This window comes from Ciconia boyciana, chromosome 1 (genome assembly GCF_034638445.1).
Source record: "Ciconia boyciana chromosome 1, ASM3463844v1, whole genome shotgun sequence".
NCBI classification, from domain to species: Eukaryota; Metazoa; Chordata; class Aves; order Ciconiiformes; family Ciconiidae; genus Ciconia; species Ciconia boyciana.
This window is the reverse complement of record NC_132934.1, coordinates 110,676,610-110,702,911: the sequence shown is the minus strand read 5'-3', so window position 1 is coordinate 110,702,911 and position 26,302 is coordinate 110,676,610. Positions and strand designations below refer to the sequence as shown.

At 39.6% G+C, this 26,302-nt stretch overlaps 1 protein-coding gene across 4 annotated transcripts; it reads left to right on the top strand.

Annotated features, from left to right (window-relative positions):
* Window positions 1-2,963: 2,963 nt before the first annotated feature.
* Window positions 2,964-25,454, top strand: C1H21orf91 (chromosome 1 C21orf91 homolog). Of its 4 annotated transcripts, XM_072844591.1 has the most exons (5): window positions 3,469-3,763; window positions 4,265-4,394; window positions 19,988-20,521; window positions 23,882-23,944; window positions 24,426-25,454. In XM_072844591.1, exons 2-5 carry the CDS (start codon window positions 4,271-4,273, stop codon window positions 24,584-24,586), a joined length of 882 nt encoding a protein of 293 aa, XP_072700692.1. In that variant the 5' UTR covers window positions 3,469-3,763; window positions 4,265-4,270; the 3' UTR covers window positions 24,587-25,454. The 4 variants fall into 4 exon arrangements, with proteins under 4 accessions (XP_072700687.1, XP_072700678.1, XP_072700668.1 ...); XM_072844586.1 differs by lacking the exons at window positions 3,469-3,763; window positions 23,882-23,944; window positions 24,426-25,454 and adding exons at window positions 2,964-3,017; window positions 21,372-23,873; XM_072844577.1 differs by lacking the exons at window positions 23,882-23,944; window positions 24,426-25,454 and adding an exon at window positions 21,372-23,873 and having other exon boundaries at window positions 3,453-3,860.
* Window positions 25,455-26,302: the final 848 nt, after the last annotated feature.

The window sequence follows — 26,302 nt, the reverse complement described above, 5'->3', positions numbered from 1 at the left end:
CACAACCCCTGCTGTACCACAATGAATGTCTGGGCAATCATGCAGTGAACTGGACAGGAATCTGACTGATATTGGTTACTTTTCAGCACATAACCCAACAAAAATTAAAATAACAGGGGAAAAAAAGGATAGAAGTAGGGAATACTTCAGCTGGCACTGCTCCCAAAAGGAGGATCATGGGATCATAGCCTGGAGGGAAGATAAATCAAAGGGACTGAATAAATGAACAGAAGGACTAGGAGCAAGAGGTAAGACTGGTGATGTTACACTGAGTTTGATGCAATTTCAGACTGCTGGAAGGTCAGTCTCATTCCCACCCCAAAAATCCTTATACCAAATCCAGCAATAATGTAGCTGAAGATACAGTCATTTCAATAAGCTGATCAAGAAAAGTTCTGGGGGTTTTTTTTAGTTTTTTTTTTTCTTTTGGATCACCTCAGTGACTCAGGTCACCTTGCAGCAGCCATAAGATCATCAGATCCAACAATCTCTCTTCAATTAGGTTTCATACCACACACTAAGGGGACTTAGACTAGTCAATAAGGTTTCAAATAATACATTATAGAAAAGGTTGCAGAGAGTGAAGTCAAAAGAGGACTAGGAGAATAAGAAGAGATAACAGGTCACAAAATAGAGGAATAAAGATAGGGGGTACAGCAAAGTATTTCTATCTATATGTATTCAGTCTTCCAGAGGTGAAAGATAAAATAAACTAGGCAAGGTTAAAGAACACAGAAACAAGAAATCTGTAAAAAAAAGACAGCAACAGGTAAAAGAAACAAGGAAAAAAACAGCAGAATACAAAAACAAAACCAGAAGAGTTGGAGAAAATACATGCATTTATTAGCTTCAGACAGAGAACTGCCTGAAGAGCATGAAGATCTGCCAGAGTTCCTGGAAAAGCCTCAGTCGCCTGACTTACAGAGGGGAAAAGATATCCCCAAGCCCAGGGGCGAGCAGAGCAAAGAGAGCAGAGAGGGAAGAGAAAGAAGTCAGGCTGATTTTGAAAGGTTACTTTTTATACGTTTTTGGGGGGGCAGACCTACCTCACCTAGACTGTGAGTTTCAAATTCAAATTCTTTATAAACTTTTCTCCTTTCCTGAGTCTCTTTTAATATACACACAGAAACCTACACAGATACTTTCATTTGAGCAGTGCCAATACTATTCATTATCTCTGCTGGGGATTTGCTGCAGTATTTTTTATAATGCCCAAGCAACCCCACGTCTCCCTGGACTCCTGTTTAACACTATGTATTTCAGTAAAAATGTCTTTTAGCTTTAGAACTTGTAAACCTTCACTCAGGAAACTGGAATGAAGTATGTCCATTAAACACTGACAAAAGCTTTCATTTCTAATTTTTAGCTATTTGCAGTGAAGATCCTAATGAAGCTCACGACATGATTTCATGATACAGAAGCCAGAGTACTCATTTTCATCTGTGCATTACCCCTTCAGCTGCCTTGCCACCAGTGCTTATATGGCTGCACTATGAAGCAAAGGAGTGAATCGATCTAAGGTAGAATTAATTTTCTTTCTTTTAAATAGGTGATCCAGTCCCTTGTGACACCTCACAAACACTGAAACACAGCAAGAAAATAGTGTGGGAACATGACCAAGCATCTGGGGGAAGGTGAAGCAGTGGGAATTATTAAAACATGATCGCTGCCAAAGCCTCCTGAAAATGAAAATACAAACTCAGTAGGGGAAAAGAAACATAGAAAGACAGAACAGAGTTGCTTGCTACTAAAATAATTTTCCAATGTAAGTAAACTGTTAGGTAGAATAACGTGCACTGATGAAACAAGGGTCTTGGGAGGAAATACAGATGTGTATGTATACATATAAACCACATCATGATGGGCAGTAGTTAAGGTTGCACAGACAATCTTCATCTTGGCATTTACCAGGTTTTTTCGTAACTTTGCACCTGAAACATTAGTTTTCTTTCACTATTTTTAATGCAATGACCTCTATATTTTAGAGCAATTTTTTTACAAGAAAAGCAGTTCAGTTACTGAGAGCCATACTGTCTCCCATGTGTCATTTATTAAAAAGATTCATTACTTTTTTGCCATTGGATTTCACAGCTGCTGCTGCACTGTGGCGATGGGCTATTGAGACTCAATAGCCTTTGCATCTACATCAGATTCTGGAGGGGAAAATACTCCAATATGTATAGATTTACCATCTACCATCATCTGTCCGGTCTCTCTTTTCTGTTTTTAAATCCTCTACCCCAGGCTCACATCTTTTTTACTGTCTTAATATTGTTTTTGCAGTGAATGAGGCTGCTGCTTCTTTGCCACTCTTCATGTATATCAAAAAAGCAGACGAGGATGGGGCAAAGGAAACGCAACCCCTCCCCCAAGTCCAGTGTCAGCCAGTGGGAGAAACAATTTGAGGAAGCTCTGGGAAAAAATATGCTCCGTCATCCTCCAACAGAAGCAAATCTACAGTTGAATCGCTACTTAAGAGCTGTGAAGGAAGGGACTCTAACACAGCGTGGGATTTCTTCTTTCTTTTTGATAAAATTGAAGAAAATGCCCCAAGAAAATACAGTGAAAGAAACAATAACAACTGTAGAGAGACATGTGTTTCGACAGAGGAGATTCTGGAAGATTACTTTGCTCTTTCGTAAATAATCCTACTTTGGCACGTAGGAATTTGTTGTACGTAATTTCCGTCAGCTGTGGAAATTCTCAAGACGGTATGATCTACCAGTTGTGGCTTCATCTACAAAGTGCAAGCACAGACCTGGCTTGGTTTTACTTTCCATTCAGATCATACTTACAGCCTGTACTTGGTATTTTCCATCACGTCAAATATGTATACTTGGGACTTTACGACTGTTTCTCTCTTGTGCACATTCTCCTTTCTCCTCCTTCTCCTTTCATGCACAGTAACTTTTAATCCTGTTCAACAGTAACTTTTTTCTTTCCTTCCTCTGTAGGTACGTGAAGTGAAAAATAACAACAACCCCTGAGGAGCAATTTTTATTTCCTAGAAAGCTCAGGTTAGAGTAATCCCATCCTGCGCCATGAACGGACATAGCTGAAACGCAGCAGAGATGCGCCGGTTCCGCACACACACGCGGCGGCAGATCGTGACTGTATTTTTTCCCTGCCGCCCAGCAAACCCTCCCCGGCCTCAATTCCTGCACGCAAACGAATTCGGCACTCCTAACAACACCTCATCGACACGAATCCCAAGCGTACTCTGTATTATATACGCCGGGGTAACAGCACAATTGGCCCCAAGCGAGGTACCGGTACCGCCACGCTGCGCATCCCCGCCCGCCGGCTCCCTCGCGGCGGGGCGGGGCGGACACGCCCCGCCGTGCCGGGGGGCGGGGCTGCCGCGGCGCCGGGCGGACTTCCCCTCACCCCCCGCCCCGCCCCGCCCCACGCGGGGGAGGCATTGCAGCCGCTCTCTGGGAGAGCCCAACTGCTGCCGGGGAGCAGGGGAGGTGCCGCCCCCAGTGGCCGCACGGGGGGGCGGGGAGGCGGCAGCCGCTAGCTCATCCCGCCTCGCCGCCCTCATTGCTCCGCTCTGAGGCGACGCCAGCCGCCGAGGTGCGGCGGAGCGCGGCTTCAGCATCCCCTGCTCCCCCCCGTCCCGCAGGAGCCGTGGTCTGGGCCGGAAGCGGCGGGCGGTGCCTGGCGCCGAGCTCCGGCGGCGGAGGCGCTGGCGGCCGAACAATAGTAGAGCGTGGCGCTGGGGCGGGTGGTACGGCAGGGCACGGAACGGCACGGAACGGCGGTGAGCGGGGTCAGGGTCGGGACTGGGACTAGGACCGGGACCGGGACCGGCGCTGGGGCTGTCGCGGTTCTGGCGGTGGCAGAGCGTCGCGCTGCCGGTGCGTGGGGAAGCGGGGGATGAGGAGCCTGCGGATGGAGCTGGGGGGGGAGCGGGACGGGGCGGCGTCCGGGGGAGGGAAGGGGTGCGCGGGTGCGGAGGCGGCGGGAGGGCTCGGTCCCTGCCGGCCCCGGCCCCGCTGTGCGGCCTGGCCGCTGCCCGCGCCGCGTCCCCCACTCTCTGAGGCAGAAACTTTCCCGGGACTCTCCCTCCCTCGTTCCGCCCTCGGCCCGGCGTGTCGGGGCGGGCCGTGCCGGGGATTTCGGCGAGGGGCCGGAGCAGCGGCTGGGGTCGGCGTGTGGTGCTGCCTGCCGCCTCCCCAGGCGCGGGGCAGCCGGTGCTTCCCCTCGGTGGCGGTTGAAATAACGGTCCCGTCCCTTGTCGCCCCCTTCTCTCCCCCCCAAGGGCACTATGAACGAGGAGCAGTTTGTGAGTATCGACCTGGACGATGACAACGTCTGCAGCGTCTGCAAGCTGGGGACCGAGAAGGAAACGCTGTCGTTTTGCCACGTTTGTTTTGAGCTGAACATCGAAGGTAACGTTTTAATACGAGTCGTCTTGTGCGAACTTTGTTTATAGACGGCTTAGCGTGGAGCTGAACACAAATTGAGCTTATATGAAAGCTTTCATAAAGGCTTAGGTTTCAAAACGTGTATATTTAGAAAGTTTTCTTGCTGCCAAACTAGTTTGTTAGGCTCCTAAATAGCCCATTTCCAGTAAAGGTGGGTGTCCTAGGTGCACTAGCACCTGCTCCTCTAGATGTGAAGATGTACACCCCCCACCCCCCTCCCCCCTGCTTCCAAGAGCTTCTGAAATGCTCTGGTGTTAATTTCACCTTTTGGTATTAGACCTCTGGTACTAATTCAGATCAGAAGGAGTTCTTGTTCTGCCTTTATTCAGGGTTTTCGTTCAATAGTTAGAGGGGTCTGTGTATAAAACTTACTTAAATTGCAAGTTTTAAAGCATAATAGTATTTTTTGGAAGCAGATGAATGTTTCACTTTCACTAGAAAAAATCAGATTATTTTTGCTTTCATAAGGTGATACTACATGTAATATGATACAACGGGGTTCATTGTCAGAGCTTCTTAAAGTTTGCAAATTATGAAGTAGGAAGTTTGTCCATCTTTTAAAAGTCTGGTCTTGTAAGCATTGTGTCTGGCCTCCAAAATGGTATTTTTAGAATTTCAAACCTTGTTTTGCTACAGAATTTATTAATCTTGTTGTTCTTCATGTATAAATCAAGTGTTGGGCATGAATGAGCAGTAGATTAGTTATTTCCCTTTTCTAAGTCAAATAAGGATTTTTTGAAAGTATAAATATTGTTGCTTGGTTTTGGGGGCAACAAAGTAATTTGTTCCAGTTATATAAAGTGGTATTTGCCAATTGTACGTGCATGTGACTACCTAGAGTAATCTGTATTGGTATGGGGCAATTGAATATGAAGATCCTAACACTGTTATGTGAATAGTCCCATTTCTTGATGGCAGTAAGATTTGTTGTGTCTCTGATATATACGAGAGTACGCTAAAGTCTTAAGATCAAGTCTTTCTGAGCGTGAAGTGCTATGGGATATGTGCACTGTACCCAGTGATCTAGTAGCTTATTCTGAACCCTGGAAGCATAAAACTGACTGGAATGTAGGGGGCTGTAAGGATATGCATTCCATACACTGTTTCTATTGTGCATCTGACTTTTAATGCATGTATAAGTAATAAAATTTTGTTCTTACCTTACAGAAACCTGAAAAGTGCATTAGCAAATTGGAATCACTTTTTAAAAACTCAGTGCTGTGTTTTGATTTAAAAAAAAAAAAGTGGTTCCTTTAAGGTCTTTGTTGCTATTAGAGGCAATATTATTTTAATCTGAACAATACTTTCGTAGTAATTCAGTACTAATTTGCATGCTTTATGCTTTTGTTTAGAAGAGACATGCTTGTGTGTTTGTACTTTTTGATAAAACTTGGAGCAACTATCTAACCTAAGACAACCTGTCAGCCTGCTTGAGTTTTCTTAATGCTTTAAAATGATAGGCTTATGGTTCTCAGTATGAAGTGGAGTTAAGAGGTTTTTCTCTGTAGGCTTTAAAATGAGAAAAAAAACATACTGCCGTAATGAGAATTAAGTACTTGTATTACATTCAGAATCTAGTTTTGTTTTGGAAGTGTTGAAACAAATAAAACAGGATGCATTAAAAATTGCTGGATGGTTTCTATGCTCCGTTGTTTGAGATAAGCTGTGGATTTGTCGAAGTTATTTGTTATGGATATTACTTTACAAAATAATCATGTGTTTTAGCTGGAACAGTGGTTTTTGTTTTGTTTTGTTTTTTCCCCCTGGAACTTGAAGTAGACTTGATAATGGTAAAGACTTAATCTGTGCAGCAGACTAATTTGCATAATCTTTTAAATTTTCAGTTAATTTTAAAAGACTATTTGAACAGAATACTGATGAAAGCTCACCTGAATTTACATGAACCATTATATTCTTAATCTTTTATTTTACATAGTAAAAGAAAAGTATTAATATCTTTGATCATTATAGCATCAAAATATCTCCATTTCCAATATTCTGTCTTCTCTGTACCAATTTGAAAAGATGTACTGTTACTGCTTTTATAGGAAGAGGAGGCTTAAGGGTGGCAGAGGTTGTGTAAGTGACTTTATAAAGAATCATTATAAGACTCTTTTGCTGAACCACTGTGTGAGCTAGCCCTTTACCATATCCATGGTCACACTCTTTCTACTTTTGACATGTCTATTGCATTCCTGTATTTTCCTGTGACAAAGACTATGATTTATATACTTCTAAAATAACAATCTTTTGGCAGCACTGGGTAGGGAATGAAATGGATAATTCACTAACTCAGAATGTTATACTATATGTTTTCATACTAACCTCCTGCTTATATTTTAATGAAGTTCAGATGTATTATAATATAGCTACTTGTTGAACAGAATCAACTGTAAGTCATATCATAGAATCATTAAGGTTGGAAAAGACCTCTTAAGATCATCTAGTCCAACCATCAACCCAACACCTCCATGCATACTAAACCATGTCCCGAAGTGCCACGTGTACACGTTTTTTTAACTCCTCCAGGGATGATGACTCCACCACCTCTCTTGGCAGCCTGTTCCAATGCTTTACCATCCTTTTGGTAAAGAAATTTTTCCTAATATCCAATCTAAACCTCCCCTGGCGCAACTTGAGGCCATTTCCTCTCGTCCTGTTGCTAGTTACCTAAGAAAAGAGACTGGCACCCACATCACTACAACCTCCTTTCAGGTAGGTGTAGAGAGCAATAAGGTCTCTTCTCAGCCTCCACTTCTCCAGACTAAACAATCCCAGTTCCCTCAGTCACTCCTCGTAAGACTTGTGCTCTAGACCCTTCACCAGCTTTGTTGCCCTTCTCTGGACATGCTCCAGCACCTCAATGTCTCTCTTATAGTGAGGGGCCCAAAACTGAACACAGAATTCAAGGTGCAGCCTCACCAGTGCCGAGTACAGGGGGATGATCACTTCCCTAGTCCTGCTGGCCACACTATTTTTGATACAAGCCAGGATGCCATTGGCTTTCTTGGCCACCTGGGCACACTGCTGGCTCATGGTCAGCCAGCACCCCCAGGTCCTTTTCTGCCAGGCAGCTTTCCAGCCACTCTTCCCCAAGCCTGTACTATTGCATGGGGTTGTTGTGACCCAAGTGCAGGACCTTGCACTTGGCCTTGTTAAACCTCATACAATTGACCTCATCCCATCCATCCAGGCTGTCCAGATCCCTCTGCAGAGCCTTCCTACCCTCGAGCAGATTGGCACTCCCACCCAATTTGGTGTCATCTGCAAACTTACTGAGGGCACACTCAATCCCCTGTATCAACTATATCAACTCTGTAGATGTGCTATCCCATGCTTACAAATACGTCTCATTCTGGCTAATAGTTTGCCTTTTTATTTAACATCATATTTAAAAATCCAAGCAATTAAAACACGTACATATATTTTTAGGTAATTCAGGAAGTGAAATAGGCTATTCTAAAAATATATTAATGCAACAGCTAGGACAGTGCTTAAGGCTTGCTCATTTTTAGTGTTGATGTGCATGCATAACTTCTCCCTCAGTGAAGTATGAAATAGCTGCTGTTCAAGAACAGGCAGGCTATTAGTCACAGCTCAGCATCTTGCAGGATGCTTAAGTAACTCCCACTGTTTGCAGCACCCTGTTAACTTCCATGTGTTAAGTGCTGTCTGACTTTAGGGGAATGCGTAGCACCTCTTCCATCTTTCCTGACCATCCAGTCCTTACTAGGAGTTGTGTCAGGATAGAAGGGAGCATTGCAGATGCGTGTGCAAGGGCAAGTGGTGGACTTGGCAGTGTGAGGTTTATGGTTCGACTCAATGATTTTAAAGGTCTTTTCCAACCTAAATGATTCTATGAGTCTATGTATAAAATTCTGGAAGTAGGTTTCCCAGTGTCCTTTTAAAAAAGGGTGTCATATTCTAGTGCTTTAACAAAACTCATGAGAACAATTCTATTTCCCTTTATGCCAGCATCTGATAGCTTAAAGCTGTTTATGGTAAATCCATGCACTTAAAACTGATCTAGCCCCAGGCTTAATCACCTGAATGCCCTCTGAAATCTGAGACTTTCTCAAATGTATATAAACAAAACACTACAGAAATCTAATTCACTTAGCTGCACTTAATCACATTCTAGTTTAGTATTGGTGAATCTTTGTGTCTTCTGACATCTGTGAGTTCAACAGCTGTACAAGTTTGCTTGTGTGTAGATGGTAATGTTGTTGATTGCCTTGGTTAAGTGAGTAATTAGAAATGAGCAAATCGGGGGCCATCCCCATCTGTAATGACTCAACAGACTTCTTCCTGGATCAGTGTTGTGATGTGTCTCAGCCTTTAGCTTCCTGACATTGGAGTGTTTTTTTGTAAACTGTATTATGTTTGGGCAATAGCTTGATAATGATACATAATTCGGAGGGGGGACGGGACATGACACACAAACACCAAAAAAAAATCAAGTTATTCTTATAGTCCTTTATAGAGAAGACTGCTATACAGAAAGCTTAATCTGTGGTCTGCCTTAATTAAATAACTGCTGAGTTTCTGAATGAGGAAGTTAGTTACTGTGTCGTAAAACCTTTATGTTTTTTATCAGAAATCAGGTCTCCATCATAATTGTTTTTAATAGTAGATTTTTAGTCTTTTAATGAAATAAAATGATAGCTTAGCCTAAAATGTGATTATGCTTCTTACTAAGTTCAGTTAATTCACAGAAACCACTGGTTTGAGTGCGGTTTGGAGTTCAGCTGTGATGTCCGTTGCAGAATTTGTTCAGGAGTGATGTATATAGATTATAGGGTCTGCTTCTGTGAAGTTGACTGAAAGAGTGGTAGCAAAGAGAGGAGAAAAGGGAAAATGGGCATACAGAATAAACAGAAAGCCAAGATGCACGTTTAAACTTTCTCCTGACTGCTGACATTACATGTCAGCAACCTTTCTTGAACAGGGAAAGAGTAAGTTCCTAGGAGAATTTAGCAGTGCTAATCTTCAATCTAAATGCGGGGGGGGGGTGTCTTGAAAGGACAGTATTTTTGTCCCTGTTGCACTTGCTCTTTCAGTTCACTTAGTTTGAGGATTCATGCTCAGGGAAGCTGAGTGGACTGAGCTACAGATAAATACTTTTACTGCAAAACTAGCTTTTGTGTCTGAAGGATCATTACTGGGTGATTTAGCACAACAGAATACTAACGTGATTCTTAAACTTTAAAATATGGAGAGTACTTACATATGAAATACTAAACTAACATTTGGAGAAGTGAAGCTGATTCTGTGCAGTGGTTTTAAAGTTCTAGGTGGGGTTTATAATACCTTGTCATGGGTCTGCTGGAGTTTGATGTTGGCTTTTGTTTGCCTTGTGCAGGTGAAGTGAACATCAGCAGAGATTGTTGTGTACTGTTTTGTTTTTCTAACTAGGTGTCACAGTAGTAATCTGTGGATTGAAACAGGAAACGTTTTAAATTTGTATGTAACTAGATTGCATAAACCAGGAAATCATGTGTTGTGTGTTAGTTTGAGACAAATTTCTTCTCCTTTTTAATTTCATTATAATATGGGAAAACGATTAACTGAACTCTGGTAGCAAATATATAATACTAACAACAGATCTGCAGTTACAACTGGAGAGTGGGGAGAAAATATATGAACACACAAAAATATATGTGTGTGTATGTATAAAAGCTGTCTGTATGTGTATATATCAACAAAACAAACCCCTCTGCCTGAGTGTGGAGTCCGTACAAGCTGCTTTGGAATTCCGGTTGTAGGGTTTCCACATAAGAACGCAGTGCCGTGCAGAGATACCTGACTGTGCCCTGATTCTCCTATGAGGAGGCTGTAACCATCTAGCCTGTGTTTCACAGAGCACGCAGAGGCGGCTAGAGTGCTAAGTGGTTGTGCTGCCTGTGGTGCTGCTTAGAGTTGTTTAGATTTCTTCACATGGGAATGCATTGTGCAATGCAGATGTGTCCTTTGTTAATGCACGCTTTGTGATCCTCTGGACGATGCCTGTGGAAATCCCAGCTTCAGGAACGTAATACTAGAATGTATTTGTTCAAACATCGGACTTGTCTCTGAAGGTTTCAAAACTGAACGTCTGTAATAATTACGGTTTAGCTTTACAGTATTTGTCATAGATAATGTAGCTATCTTAACCTGGTTTTATGCTGGTATGTCTTAATGTAGAATTATTTAAAAATCTGTGAGTTTCCTGAAACTCAAGGGTTTGTAATGGAGACAAAGCCATAATAGAAGGGGGAAACCTGATTGAGCTGTTTTTTATCCACTCTTTTGCTTATCTGATGCTGCTAGCTATGATAACATCTTGGAGAATGCTAGCTGACAAGCAAACTAACTGGCTTGCTTCCATTTCTGCTTAGAGTTGAACAACAGCTGAATAGTAAATGACAGTCTGTATCCCAGGTCTTGTAATACGAAAGAAGAGATAGTGTAAGTACTGGGCATCTATTCCCCTGATTTATGTTAAGATAGTTACATTTCCATGGGCCTTTAAAGTGCTGGTAGACTTACAGCATTTGAGGCAATTTCAGCATCAGGTTGGTGCATCCCAGTCTCCAGGTTGAGACAAAGATGCTATAAACAAATCAGTCTTATTGCATAGCATTTTTCCTGTTCAGGTTTATAAAATCTTGTGTAATATTCTCATTGTGTTCTTTTTTTAAAGGTGAACACAAAGTGGTTGAGTTGTTAAAAGCTGTAAGCACTCAAATTTCATTTTTTTTTCCTTCTTACACCCTACAAAAGAATATCTCACTGAAAGAAAATGGGTTGTAAGGTGTAGCTGAAAGGATTGGAAACTGCTGTTTTAATTTCATTCTGTTCCAAAATATTACTCATCCTTATTTTTTTTCAATGTTAATGAAATAATAACCAATACGATATATTATTCTGGCAACAAAAGCTAAAAAGTTTAATCATTGCCCTTTAAGCTAGACAGATGAGAACTTGTTTCAAGGTAGCATTTGCAGTCCAGGGGTATGACTCATTTCTGCAAACTTGAATGGACTTGTGGAACTAGCTGCAGTTTCCCGTAAACCACTTAACTACGAATTCGAGTCCTAACATGGTTGGAGATGCTATTCTTAATCTTCTAAGTGCCATATAAGTACCACTGAGTAATAATAGAGCTGTGTGGCTAGTTCAAAAAGTACATTTTTCAATTCTCTATGTGTAAATTTGGGAGGTTTATACATGCAAACAAGTAAATTGAGCAGTTATGTTACTTACCTGGCATCATCCAGAATACAGAAATATTGTCTTATGGCTTCCACTGTCTTCTAGGTCAGTTCATTGATTTTTCTTACAAGGTGTGAGACATCTTTGACATAGTAGTTCTTGTAGTAAAGTTTTCATCAGAATATATCTGCTTGTCTAATACAGTGGTAAACTCTCTTCTTGGATAATGAAGTAGTTTATAGGAAACATGAATTTTGAAAATGTGTTTAAAGGGTCAGTTGGAGCCCTGTTCTGTCTTATATAGGATGTCTTTGCTATGTGCTAAAATACAAGTGAGCTAATAGAATCGCAATGGAAGATGATTTGTGTGCTCACCTGATGTATGGAATGCACTGGCTTTATCATATGAAAGTAAGGAGAGAACTTTAATTTATGAACAAGATAATATCTAGTCTTTACCATGTGTCTGTTTTTGGAAGTTAATGAATGGCATTGGCATTTTCATTCTAGACAATCTAATAAATCACAAGATTTAACTCTCAAATGAAATTGCATGCATACGCTTAAAAATAGCAGTTGGCTTTAAGTCTTGTCAGGCAGATGTATTGGAGATACATGTCTCTAATGATCCCATTTTTCAGTGTTGCTAGAATTATACAACGGAACAATATCAGTTTTTCCCACCCCTTGTCATTTAGATGTGTGAATGACTTGCTGTCTTAGGTCATCACGGACTGGTTTTATTTAATGTATTCTGAACAGGTCTTGGGATCTGCTTTTCTGTAAGAACCCCCCTCTTTCAGCACTCTTAATGAGCAGACCAATACGCAGCAGTGGCGTAAAATAGATGAACGTGAACATTTAATGTCTTGTGAAGCATTTCCCTGTCTGTTGCAGGTCTTAGCCCTGTACGCTAACTAGGTAAACCAAACTTGAGCTTGTCTGATCTTCGTGTTCCGACTGGACACTAGCAGTTGTTCAGGAGCTGCCTTATGAGCTGGCTGAACATCCCTGTTTCAAGAGCAGTACTGTATGTGTGCGGGGTAGACAGCTGAGGGCAGCAGCAGCAGCTGGAATGTGTTGTGAAAGCCGGGGCTCTTAAAGTAGGCAGCCACAGACTGGTGCTTTTCACAAGGGTTCATGCTTATAGGATTAAAGGAAAAAGCATAGGTGCCTATCATAAATCTTTCTAGAGTTAACTATTTAGGATGAGGTGAGTTGTGCCCAAGAAGCATTTCTTCACTGGCTATGAAGGCAGTTTCCACAACTAGCTAAAACTAGAGGTGGACCTTTTCTAAGTGTTCTGACTTAAACAGAGAACTTCACCCATGTTGCCAATACTATACAAATTTGTATTATGAAGTGCACTCACTCTCCTTTGACTGTCCTTAATAACCACATGTACTTTACACATTTATGGAAGCTGTATGTATGGTGGATGCTAGCATTATACTGAGAAGGCAGCTTTTCTTTTCCTTTCTCTATGGTCAGGTATAAATCTTACCCATACGTATTTGTAAATTCTTTAAAGGGACTTTAGTATGGCTTTAACAAATGTCATAGTACAAACTTATAATTGACTATTCATGTGTCTAGAAGTATTTTTGTTAATTTTAGTTTACTCCATCTTAAATTCTGAGGGTTTTTTTTCCTCTTCAGCAGCTCAAGCTATGGTTATTCACCATTGCAAAAACAACTAGTTTCCAGCATTGCATTATAAATTGCTAAGAAGAGAATGCAGGCTTTATTTAACATTATTTTCAACTGATGGAGCTAAAAGACCAAATAAGAAGTTTTTTTTTTTTAAAATAACAAATTAAAAAAAAACTGTGGAAGAAAACAAGCATGCTAATGATCACTGATTTATTTTTTTTTAATGAAAACACTTGTTTGTGAAGGGATGTGAAGTAGTCTTGGTATTCAAGAGCATTCCTTTTGAATTGAACTTGTTCATTATGATTATAATCTCCAAATAAGACAGCTGTTCTAGCCAGCTTTATATATGTGTGAGCAAACATTTCAACTTAGATCTGTATCTTTATCATGAAGAAGAGTTATATGTAGTTCTCGAAGACTTGGTTGCAAAGGCAGAAATACAGTCTTTGTAGACTTCTTCCCTTCAAAAAAAAAAAAACAAACCCAGAACATTAATATGATGGGAACTGATTTACTTTCAAGTACAAAGGCTTTAAAATGGGGTAGAATTTATTGAGATGTGATTACACACCTGGTTATATGGTAAATATTCTCCCTGCTTTCTGCTACTTTGCACTTATGAATAACTAGAAGTTACAAAAATGTGTACTACTTTATAAATTGCCCAATTGCTAGTCATTCATTTACAAAATTATTTTGCAGGAGTAGATTAGGACTCATGTTGAGAACTGTACCAGCATAGGCAGAAACTCTTCCTCTTGTATAGCTTAAATTGAAATATTCTTCTTTTTTTGCCTAAATACTAGGCTCTTAAAGAAGCAGCCCTGTTCTTAGAAGTGCTCAACATACAAAGATATTGCTGAGTAAAGTGATACCATTCATATTTCATGTAGGACACATGAGTTACCAGAATCAGAAGCAAATAATGGATGGTAAACTTACATTCTTTTATGATTTGCCTTGAGGTTTAGTGTCATCCTGTGCATCTTTGTTCACTTGAGGAATGATCTCTGGTGTGAACTTGTTTCCTAATAATATCTGCTGTCTTAAGTTAGTTAGATATGGTCTTCTAGATGTTACTGAGTTTTGGTGGATTTTTTTTTTTTCCTCCACAGATGAAACTTTCCTGCTCTGGATGGTTGTGGGCTTTTTGCTGCTTTTTGAGGTTCTTTTTCCTTTTCTGAAAAAATAAATATGAAGGGTAGGACATACGTGGACATAGTCTGCAATCCTGTTTTTGGAAAGAAAGACAAAGGACAAATGTCCACATACCTCCAAGTGCGGATGGCTGTATGACTGCTGACTTGAAGAACCAGCCAAAAAATAAAAAGGTTGAGGTGGGTATTAGCAAACAGGAACATTGAGACAGAACTGAAACCCTGTGAAAATCCCCAGAACTGACAATTGCTGTCTATCAAAATTACGATATTATTTCTTGTAATGTACAGAAGTCTTACCTTGCTTTATTTGTCTCTTTGTATATAGTGTTGAATAAAGTAATGTGTCTTCTAAAACTGAATCACCTTTATATATCATTTGTTTGACCCATGCCAGTTTACCAGCTGGTAGATATTGCTGCAGTTGTGAGAAAGGGAAAAATATGAAGTAATCTGAGTGGAGTATTAAGTCTTACCAAAAAGAAATAGGCATCTTTTCCGCCTCATAAAGCTGATGGTATTGCCCACAACAGAAGGATTTGTGTCAAAGAAACGAACTCTTACTTGCTGTAATACTGGTACATCATTACTAGTTTGTGCTGGCACAGCAGCTGCTGTGAATGCTCGGCTCTTGGGATGCAATTCCAGAAGGTTAGTGCCTGATGTTATTCAGCTCCTCTCTGTAGGAAAGGACTAATTCTCACTTTAGTACAAAGGAAAGATTGAGGGTTGTTTTGGGTTTTTGCATTGTTTGTTACAGTAGAAATCCAAACCAGTTATGTGAAAGCTGAAGCAAGTCTGTTAGCAATTCTGTACAATACTGGTTGAAGAATACTCTGAAGAGTATTTAGATAGACCTCTTTGGGTTTTGGTTTTTTTTTTTTAGTGGAGTAAGAGATGGGGAAGCCTGTAAATTCTGGCTGGAGAGAGGCTGTTTATTCTTGTATATTGGAAGTGTTTTGTAATAACTTGCTCTATGTTCAGAAATAGTGACCTTATGGCTAATATGTGGCATATAAATAGCAAAACTTAGACTTTTGAAATAACATTTTTTTTCTTTTGTAATAGTTGCTAATTTCATGCATACCCGATATTACTGAGTTCTGATAAAATAGATTTCTTTGAGCAGCATTCCTCTGGAGTGGGCACGTTAACAATGTTCAGAACCTTTTTAGAAGATAAATTTGTCAGAAGGAAAGACTTGAGTAACCTTAAGCTTATGGCTTAGACATAAAAATCATATGGGGCTTCATAAAGTCATGCTGTACTTATTCTTTTTTTGTATAACTGAAATTGTGTGTTTGTTTTGTGTGGTCTCACACCCTTGTCCTATTGGACAAGTAACATGTTATTCTCATGGAAATAATGAAGCAGAAAGCCTTAAAGGAATATTTTTAAGTGAGACTGCAGTATTGTATAATTTGTTGTGTGGGTGTTTCTTTTGTGATTGCCCAAGAAGTGATAGTGTGTATATGTGAGGAAATGTAGTCTGACCTGCTTCTTCAGATGTGCCAGGCAGAGGACCTAACTGCAAGAGGCCATGCCTCTAGAACCAGCTCTGGAAATATTTCATTAAACTTGCAAGATTCAGTTTTTCTGTTTTTAATTGGAACAGTGCAGTAGTCCTTTCCCTCGTTTTGGGGAAGGAGGGGGATGCAGGGGAGAATAAGGAGAAGTAAGAACTTGGTAGGTATGTTTGATTTTTTTGAGTTGGGAGAAGGGTGGTATCCTGAGAGCAAAACAGATGTTAATGCCTATTAGCAGCTGTGAACTAGAAACAGTTTGTGCAAAACTGCATTTGTCCCAGACTTACTAACTGTCCTTTCCGCAGTTCTCTTCCCTCTTCTTCACCAAATTTTCAAGTATTTGCTTTAGACAGGATTACTCTGTCCTGTGATCAGAAGACACTGGCTTCATTCATTCATCTTATTGTCAAATTGTTAGGTAGGTTCCTGAGCGTTATTGCATAGAACATTGTAAAACTTGTTTTTCAGCCAATCTGATGACATTTTCTGTAAGTAAAAGAAAGCACTGTAAGCATCAGCAGTGTAGCATGTTGAAGAATCACTTGGGTAAGGCAAACAACATTGAACAAATCAATCTGGTTTTGTAGGGTTTGCAAGGTTGTGAATATAGGCCTTGTAACTTTTCAATTGACAGTGTTTGCTCTTCCTTGACGGCTTAAAGATTTAAGGGTTTCCGTCATGCTACTTGAGTTAAGCAGACTTGCTATATTCAAACTGTACTGTTAAGTCATGAAAATAAATGACTTGTCTTTCCTTGTTTTCACTAGAAATTTTTTGTTTTGTTTTTTAAAGACTCTGTAGAGATAGAGAGGGAAAATAGCCTTGCAAGTAGGCAGTAGATCATGTAGAGCTTAAGAAAAGTTAGTGAATGTCTATTTGCTGAAAGAGGTTGAAAGATATTTTGAGGTGTTTAGCTGAGAATCTTGATTCTGTACCCATGAAGACAACATCTGTCTTTGTACTTTGCTCAGGAATTTCCTTCTTAAAAGGTGCCTCTGGTTAGGGTGTGTTTTTTTGTTTGTTGTAATACTTAGCTCATGGACAGGAGGAGTGTCTGTTTTCATGACCTTACCTTTCTCCCCTGCTGCTAAGAACAAAATAAACTCCACTGCTGTCCTCTTTCATTTTCCACTCTTTGTCATTTTGCCCCATAAATTTTGTGTATGCTCTTAGAAACTTGACCAGAACAGTAATGCTCTTGAGTTTCAGTGCTGCCCAAAGAGTGGAAAATCAAAAATTTATAATGGCTACTCTCAATGTTTGAAATGCCAACTTGAAATGCCACTTACCAGCAAGTGAAATAATAAAAATTAAGTGCTTGGATTTGTTTTGAGTAGATTCATGTTAAGAATTTTACTGTTGTACGTAGTTTTGAGAGTAGTTTGAGATTTTGCGGAATTTAATCACTTAAAAAAACAGCTTATTTTTTAATCGTTTGGGATGGGGGTTTAAAGTTTACTGTAAGAATTTAAGAGGGTAAGTCAGATATAACTGAGAATTGTTGTAACATGTAGCTTTCTGCTAATTGCTTTGCTCATTAAAGTCTCTATTATCAAATTTTGTTACCTGTTGCATTTCATGGTTTTTCTTTTAATCACATTTATCTACTTCCTTCTGTGCTAAAAGGTAAAATGGCTGCAGCTTGGTTCATGTTGCCTAGTTTCAAAGATAAATTGCATTATCATATGTTGATTTAAATATTCTGGATTTAGTAAGCATTGAGCACTTTCAACCAGTGGTTCACAGGTATATTATTTGTTATTGGCAATGAGGAACTTATTTGACAGAATTGTTTTTCATTATATTGGGACCTTCTGTTGCGTTAAGAGTTACTGTCGCATACAAATAGGTGGCTGGGGGGGGAAACCCTCCCGTTGAGTCACGAGGTTCAGACAGGACCCCCTTGCTTTCTAAACTCCCTCTCAGAGAGGAGTCTAGGTGCGGCTAGATCCAGTCCTAGTCCCAGACTTGGTCAACGGTTTATTTTCTAAGGACTGTGTGTATAGCCACTTATTAGTTCAGGGCTTTCGCTAAGGCAACAGCATTAATTTTTACACCCCCCAGTCTGGTCGTGTTGAAGGAACTGTCACGGCCAGAGCAGTGAAGAGTGCAGTTTATTAGAGCAACAGACACACAGATTCTTTGGATTACCGGTGAGAAATTCACTGTCTGCAAAGCACATGCAAATACCAAGAATATGAGTATGAATAACACGGCCGGACACAAACATATATATAACACAGCCGGACACAACGTGTATATCAAGAATATGAGTAACACGGCCGGACACAAACACATTAAAAGATAATAAAGTGACTCTATATATAGAGATTTCTAAGTTTCCCGGGGAGGCACTTGATATAACCAAGTGTTCGACTCTTACCCAAAGGCGTCCTGATGGGGGGGGGAAGAGAGGCTCAGCCCGTTGACTGATCCCAAACGTCAGAGTGGTACACGATGGTGTCTTCCCTCACATTCTCTTTCTCTTAAGCCATTTTATACTATCTTTCACCTTTCGGGTGGAGCTTGAGTGACTCTAGTCATACATACCTTTGTTTAGGATTGGTGTAAAGCTTTAAAAGCGAAGCAAGAAAAGTATAAGCTAGGAAAATTCAGTGCGCAAGCTCAGTGAGGGGTGGTTGCACCTTGGAGGCGGGTAGCTTTTGGGATGGAGGTGTGTTTTGGTATTATAATGATGTTGTTATGAGCAAAGTTCACCAAAAGGACAGCATTTTGTCAAAAACGTGGCAGGCTGTTGGCCCAGGGTAGTAAATATGCAGCTTATCAGTTCCATGATACCTTTAATTTCCCCTATTATTGCAGAGCCTGGCTGTGACATCTCTACACCGCTGCACCCTCCGGGCAGCGCCTCTTAGAGTCAGCACACCAAGTTCCCCTGGTGTTACCAACATCTCAGGTTGCAGGCCTAGGGAACTCCCATGGAATGGATTCCTTGCATGTCAGACGCATTCCACCTGGGAAGCTTCTTCAATGCTGTGCCTTATCTAAAAGTGTGAATATAAGTTCTAATTTTTAAGTCACCTCAGCCATTATCCCGCACCTTCCCAAGTAGTATACTGGGTGTTGAGATAAATGTTGAACTGTTCAATTTTCTGGACTTGGATACTGAATCTACTGCATAGGTGGATCTGAAGGAAAGTAAATATCCACTGAAGTTTCAGAAAGTAATTTTGTACTGGAGTACTATTAACTTCATGAAACAGTCATTTCTCATACCATCTGTGTTCACTCACCAACCGTGGATCTTCACAGATTGTGTTCCTTTTTAATATGTCAATCACTATCAATTACTTTGAGGTTTGAGTAAGTTACCTGCTGCAGCTATATGATATAGTCTTTGAAGGAGGACAAGCACAGAGGAGAATAAACATCCATCTTGCATGAAATTAATTTCAGGACAGTTTAATGTTGGCAAGTGTCGACAGTGTTAGAACTTGCTTCTCTAGCTAGGCTACAGGCTTATACCAATGCAAAACAATAAACTAAGACTGAAGTCTGAATTATATTTGACCACTTGGATGACACAAGCCTGCACACTGCAGTATTTGTTGAGCAGATGGCTCATAATGTTATCCATAGAAGATGGGAGCATGAATGACTGCTTTCAAAATGCTCTTCAGTATTGTTCTATAGAACTTTCTGATATATAGTTGGGATTATTTTACTTCTACAGCTTATATACTTGTGTATAGGTGTGATACAATATGCACAGAGTTAGCAGTTTGCTTCATCCATGTTATCATCCAAGAGGCACATGTAGGTAATCTCTAAATCCTGCACTAGAGATTACCATGTGCAAAACGCTTTGTATGCTAAGGACTCAAGACTGAGTGGAATTTCAAAAAATTTGAGAGTATTACATATCCTGGTTTACTTCAGTGATTAGACTGTTAATAGGAAAGCATCAGTTAAGTTTTTGTTTTCTTGGTTGCTTGTGAGTAAAGATTTTGAAAAATTAGTTGAGTATACAGTAAGTGAACATTTTTCTATTTTGTTTTTACAGGAGTACCAAGGTCAGATCTTCTACATACAAGATCTTTAAGGGGGCACAGAGACTGCTTTGAAAAATTCCACTTAATAGCAAATCAGGACTGTCCACGATCAAAGCTCTCTAAAAGTCCATATGCAGAAGTAAAAAATATCTTGAGCAAAAAAATTAACTGGATCATACAGTATGCACAAAACAAGGATCTAGACTCTGATCCTGAAAGCTCAAAAACATCCCAACACCAGCTTTTTAACTTCAGACATCAGACTGATAGAAAATTACTGCCACAGTTTGACTCCCCAGTACCTAGATACTCTGCAAAATGGATAGATGGGAATTCTGGAGGCATCTCGAGCTGCTCACAAACTCTTTTGGAACAAAGAGAATCCACTGATTTCAGACTTGGTGTGTTAGAAGAAACAGGTGCTACCTTCTGTTGCAGCAGTGTTTTGTGGTCTAATCACAACCAAGCCCAGAAGGCTGAAAAAGCTGAAGGTGGTTCACTCACAAGTGTTCATAGAAGGCATCCTCAATACAGCAGGGAAGAATGTAAGTATATATCGATTTACATGCAACCTTGCAAGCAGGGGCATTCCTTGAAATATCTCTTGACCACTTAATGTCCCCACAGGGCCTGAATTCACAGCCTGAAATGCAGCTTTTAACAGTTCGGAGTTACTGTAAAATCTGTGAAGAAAAAGGCTACATGGCTAAGCAAATACTGTGGAGGGTGTGGTTGGTGTGGGAGTTTGGGTGGTTTGTTTTAATTTTCCTGTTAGTTATACCCCAATGTGATACAGGACATGCCTAATTTACACAAAAAAATTACTGTTACACTTGATTGCAAGTCACTTTAATGTGTCAGTCCTGGCAGTTGCAGTCCTGCATGTGGAGATTATTAAGCTCCTGAAAACAACTGTCTTACTCAAGGCACCACACAAGTTCAGTTACATTTTACAGAGAGCTGCCCCTAAGCAATAGGAGAAATTAGAGGTAGGGTAGCAGACCAAACTTGTGAAACAACATAAAAAATTAAATGGTCTTAATAAGTAGCAGACTTTCCTTATGCATTTTACTAGATTTTTTTTCTTCTGTTTACTGAGCATAAGAAAATGGTAAGGCCTTTACACCACCATGTCCTCTTAAAGGCTGTAGGAGCAGACCTGAGCACTTCTTTTGACTGTGGTGATACTGAAAGCAGCAGAAAATAAGTTTTCCCATTATTTAAGAAGGTCGCTAGAAGAAGTATTTAGAAAAATCTACGATATTTTAGTGTCTCTGGAATTTGCCTACATGAAATGTGTTAGGAGTAAGCTCCTAGAGATCTCTGCAGTTACCATCCTGCTTTTAGAGCAGTGCCTGGCCCTAAACTGGAATACATCCACTCTTACTTCTGTAGATGAGAAAAGCAATTGGAGAGCGTTTCTGAATTTCAGAAGACCTGAGAAAGAAGACAAAAAAGCTGGTAAAATAATCAGTGGAAAAATAGGTAATGAAAAAGAAGGTAATAATGGAATGTTGGAAGAGAGAGTGAGAAAGGGGTACTGTAAAAAGTTGGTATCAGTTTCTTTAGGCTCCCATTTTTTTAACAAAGTAACAAACCTGTCCTTGCAAAGTTCAGTCATTTCGCATTCTTTATAAAAGGATTTTATTTAACTGCTGTATGATGCTTCATATAGCATTTGTAGTGAATTAGTAGTCTTAAAACCATAAATCAAAACAGATATACTGTGCTGTTTGACCACCTGTCCTCTGGAGTCATAAATTGGGATTACATAAATTGGGACAGCAGCTAACAGAGGAATTATGAAAGCTTGACCTGGTTTATGGGGTTATCTAACTGAAGTTAGTGACTTGGAATTTATCTCTCTGATCTCTGATTTTGGGACGGGGGAACATAAAGCTCTTTTAAGCATGATAACAGTTTTTTTTTTTCTGCTGTCATTACTGTGTAATGCACTTTTGAGGCATTCTTGCTTAGTATTATAAGGGATTTTTTAATCTTTTTACAGTATTTAGCTTTAAAAGACATTCATTTGGAGACTCTCTGATTATATAAAGTTTGTATTTTAGAGAAAAACTTAGTCAGACTTTCTCTGCCAGAATTAGGTACCACCTTACTGCAGTACCTACACTGCAACAACATAGCATTATACTAAAAAAATATATTGTTAATGTAACTGTAAATAGCTCGGTCAATATTTCTTTATTCTGTCTATGGCTGAGGCAAATGATAATCTTTAATTTCGGTGTTCTGTTCCTTCTCCCTTTCCCTTCTGTATCAGAATTATGTGACGTGAAACAGTCCTGTCCTGATACACACACAAAGTGTGTGAGCCTGCCTATCTGCTACAGTTGGTTAAATGTTGGTGAAAATAATGAAGAAATGGGAAGTAACATCCTACCACTGAGTATAGGAAGGGGGGGAAATTCTTGAATTTCTTTTTAAAGCTGTCAGTTACTATATTAAATCCAATCAGGGTTTTCATGGAGCTTAAAAAGTGTTAACTTAGAGAATGGTAAAGATGTGAGAGAGGAATCTTCTGTTCTAGTGATAGCTGAAGGTAGGAAGGAGCACCACTGTACCTAGCTGATGGAGGAGAAAGGTGGATCCGTTTCTCTCTTAAATGGCCTTATGTCTTGAGTAACAAGTAGGCTATCCTAGCTATTGCCAAATTCTTTGGTTTGGTAATAGCAAGAGAAAGTTAATATCCTACAACTGCAAGATGTGAGAAGGGTTGAAAAAGAAAGCTTAGAATAATCAAATAGTCCTGTGGGTAAGTAAAAACCATCCTTTTAAGAACTTACGCTTTAAATTTACAGTATAGAAAATTCTGGTACTGAGAAATCTCTGAACAAAAGCTGTGTGATTGCAGCATTGGTTTTTCCTAAGTATGTAGTGAGAGCTTTGCTAACCTGCAGCATTGTTTAAAAACACAATTTAAATTTGTTTAAGAACAAATTTTAAAATTACAAGGTCTTAAAGCTTGTTTCAGTGCCCTGTATCCTCTTGTGGTGATCAGGATTGCCACTTTTCACCGTGCTGCCTAGGGTATCTCGGCAGCAGGCATGGCACTGACCTGCACCCACCACTGCTGCGTCGAAGGATTTCTAGGAAGCAGGCCAGTGCTTCCCTGTTTGCTGCTGTTAACCGAGGGCAGTACAGAATACTTTCACAGTTCCCTCCTCTGAGGTTTAATATATATTTTTGATGAGGATGATCAACGTACACATAACCTGAGATACAGAAGGGCTTTTGAATGATGCAGAGGGTCTTTTAGTTCTCACTAGGAACATAGCACAAGAAAGTGAGAAGTAAACCTATTTTTATATGTCGATTTTTGTATCAAACTAGGATTTTTCTTCTTCATTTGTCACTGAGTTACTCAGTGGAAACTGTGTACATTATTATTATATGCATAAAGCACAAAACTTGATAGCCAAAACAGGTAGCTGCATGCTGAAAATCCTGTCCAGAAGCCATTTCCTATCAGCTTGCAAATGTAGCAGGACTTGCCTCAGAATTGTCCACTTGCCCACTATTAAACAGACGTACTTGAAGGGGTTACACTGTGAAAACCATGTTTTGCAGTCAGAGGAAGGTAAAGTATTTAAAGGTGTCAAGCAATTTACAAGCAATTCTGATTCTGGACACTTCTGTTTTGAGGGCTTGCATTTCCAGCGTTTTGACACTGAAGAATTTTTGACATTTCCTATGGAGTAAATCCTTGTCTATGTCAACATAAAAGAGAATTTTCAAACTTTCTACAAATGACTGATAAATAATGTTGCTTCTGACTTGCTGCCACACATCTGTTGATTATTAGGATGCAAATGATGACAATTTGAGAAAATGGGAGTCTGCTAATGTGACTTCAGTAGTAGTAATAACAGATTTTATTGTTACAGTGACTATGATGACTCTGGGAGAGTTAAAGCAACTTAATGAAAAACTGCTCAAGCAAATCCAGGGTGAGAATTTTTCAGTACTCTTTGTTTTGGGTTTGTGTTGCTTTGTAATAAAGAAGATCTTGTTTAAAAAATAAATTGTGATGGCTTTACTGTCGCCTAAGTTTTGAACTGAAATCTCTGTATATGATGTTTCCACGTAAAACAAGAACCTTCTAGGTGCTTTTATTACGTAACCTCTTTGGGCATTGCAAACTGGCACTTGAATACAGTATTTTCTTGGTTTTTGTTTTTTGAATGAAGTCAGCTTCATTTTGAGTTATGAACTGATCTACCTTGGCTCAGGTCACCTAAACTGAACAGGATCACCAGTTTATAGTTTTACAATGCATACACCAAGCTGTGCTGGAACCAGAAAAAGTGGTGTTCTTGTGCATGAGCCCACTTAAATGTCCGTGCCTCTGTCATACTAATGTTCAGCACTGCTTCTTAACTCTCTGAAAGTACAAGGACCAAGTGCATTAACCTAATAATGTTCTTGCAGATGTGTTTGAAGAGCTGACACACCAAGTCCAAGAAAAGGACTCTTTGGCCTCAGAGCTCAATGTCCGTCATATTGCTATTGAGCAGCTGCTGAAGAACTACTCCAAACTGCCGTGTCTACAGATGGGACGAGCAGGAATGAAATCAAATGTCCCCATATAAAGGGGATACAACTTCTCTCCCACTATAGAGCTAACTTTCCCTAACAGCTTTGATAACCATTAAGTACAGCTGCACAGATATTTAGAAGCTTTTGAGGAAACTTGGGCAGCTTTCTCTTTGCATTTTTAATCCATGAGAAGTCTTATTCCACTTTGGTTTTAACAAAAAAGGCAAATATTTTAGATATTCAAATCTACTGTAATAAGGTTTATTCACACTTAGGGGGTTTTTTTGCCCATAACTACGCATGAGCCTTGAAATGAATTCTGTGTTTTGTTGATAATAAAATTGTTGCTAACAAAGAATGACCTGAAGCCTGTAAACCTGCCTCCTTCATACACAGGAAAAGTAAAAATTTGAGTTTTGATCAGGTCTGATCATGTTACATCCAAGAGAGCTTTAAGGGGAGAGCAGTATTAATGAAACTCATGTTTTCTTATTTATTATGAGCAATATTTTATTATTGAAATTTTATACTAAATAAATATCACTATTTTAGGTACTTTTTCAGATCTCTTTATAAAATGTCTGAATTACTCTGTGTAATGCTTATGCCTTGTGTATGATTGTTTATCCTTTTTCAGGTCTGTATCTTTCATGATACAATTTAAAAAAAAAAAATAAATCTTGTTTCCCAAAGAGATGAATTTCACATGTCAAAGAAAAAAAATGTGGTGGTGCATCACTTATTTTTATCAGCTTTATAACTGAAGATTTTGGTTCATGAGATCTTTAAAAAAGAGAAAAGCACAGCACTTCCTTTAAATTTAAAAAAAAAAAATCCATACTTTGGTTTTAATGCATAGAAGTTGAAGTTTTTATATGTGTGAAATTTTAATGCTGAAAAATTACTTCGAAGAAACTAAATAAATTTGTAATACTACATTACCTTGTTATGAGTTTTTAATAAAGTTGGATCAGACTATGATAAAGCATTCTCACTTTGAAATGCAAATAGTAGTGATACATTAAAAAACAGAACAGCCTCTGCTTTTTTAAAACTTCTGTCAGTCTACCATACTGAGAAATCTTGGTTAATCTTTGCCAAAAAGACTGTAGAGCTGCATTTGTGTAGCTGAAAGTTGCTGAGTTGCACTGAAAAAGTCAGAGGAGAAACTTCCTCCCACACACACTAAAGTTAAAGTCTTTGTGCTTTCTGATTTTATCACTTTAAGTGAAAATAGGGCGTAATTTATATTGCTGAGCTGAAAGAATTACTAGCGTGAAGAAAGGATATTTGATTTTAAAATCAAACTGAGAAGTAAGCTGAGGTTCAGACTAGGCTTATTGGTTGCCCTCCCTATGGTGATACCTGGACTACATAGGACAGGTTGATTAATTTATTTTTTTTTTCCATAATGCATTTCTGGAAGGGCCCTGAAAGGGTTTTGGAACAGCTTGAGAGTATGCATGGGGACTTGAACTTGTCTGTCTCTGAGTCTTTTGTGGTTTAGGAGGGGAAAAAATCGGTAGCGTCATTGCTTGTGTATGCAAGTGGGCCTGTAAGTAAATGTGTACTAGCTAATCCCTAATTGTAGTTGTCAGAAGATGGATTAATCTCCATGTGCAAGTCTAGAAACCTTATTAGTACAGTACTGAGAGAACTGCAAGTGTAAGGCGAGAGGAGGAATACCGTTGTTACTCATACCTGTGAAAATGGCCATCATACAGTCTGTGTGGGAATTCCTCAGGTGCCTCATCGGACTGATGAGGGTC

Excerpts from the sequence above, each read along its gene's own strand:
- C1H21orf91 (XM_072844586.1), top strand. The coding sequence starts at position 4,271 with ATGAACGAGGAGCAGTTTGTGAGTATCGACCTGGACGATGACAACGTC. Across the intron at positions 4,395-19,987 it reads TTTTGAGCTGAACATCGAAG|GAGTACCAAGGTCAGATCTT; the intron begins GTAACGTTTTAA and ends TTGTTTTTACAG. Across the intron at positions 20,522-21,371 it reads TCAATACAGCAGGGAAGAAT|ATGAGAAAAGCAATTGGAGA; the intron begins GTAAGTATATAT and ends TTACTTCTGTAG.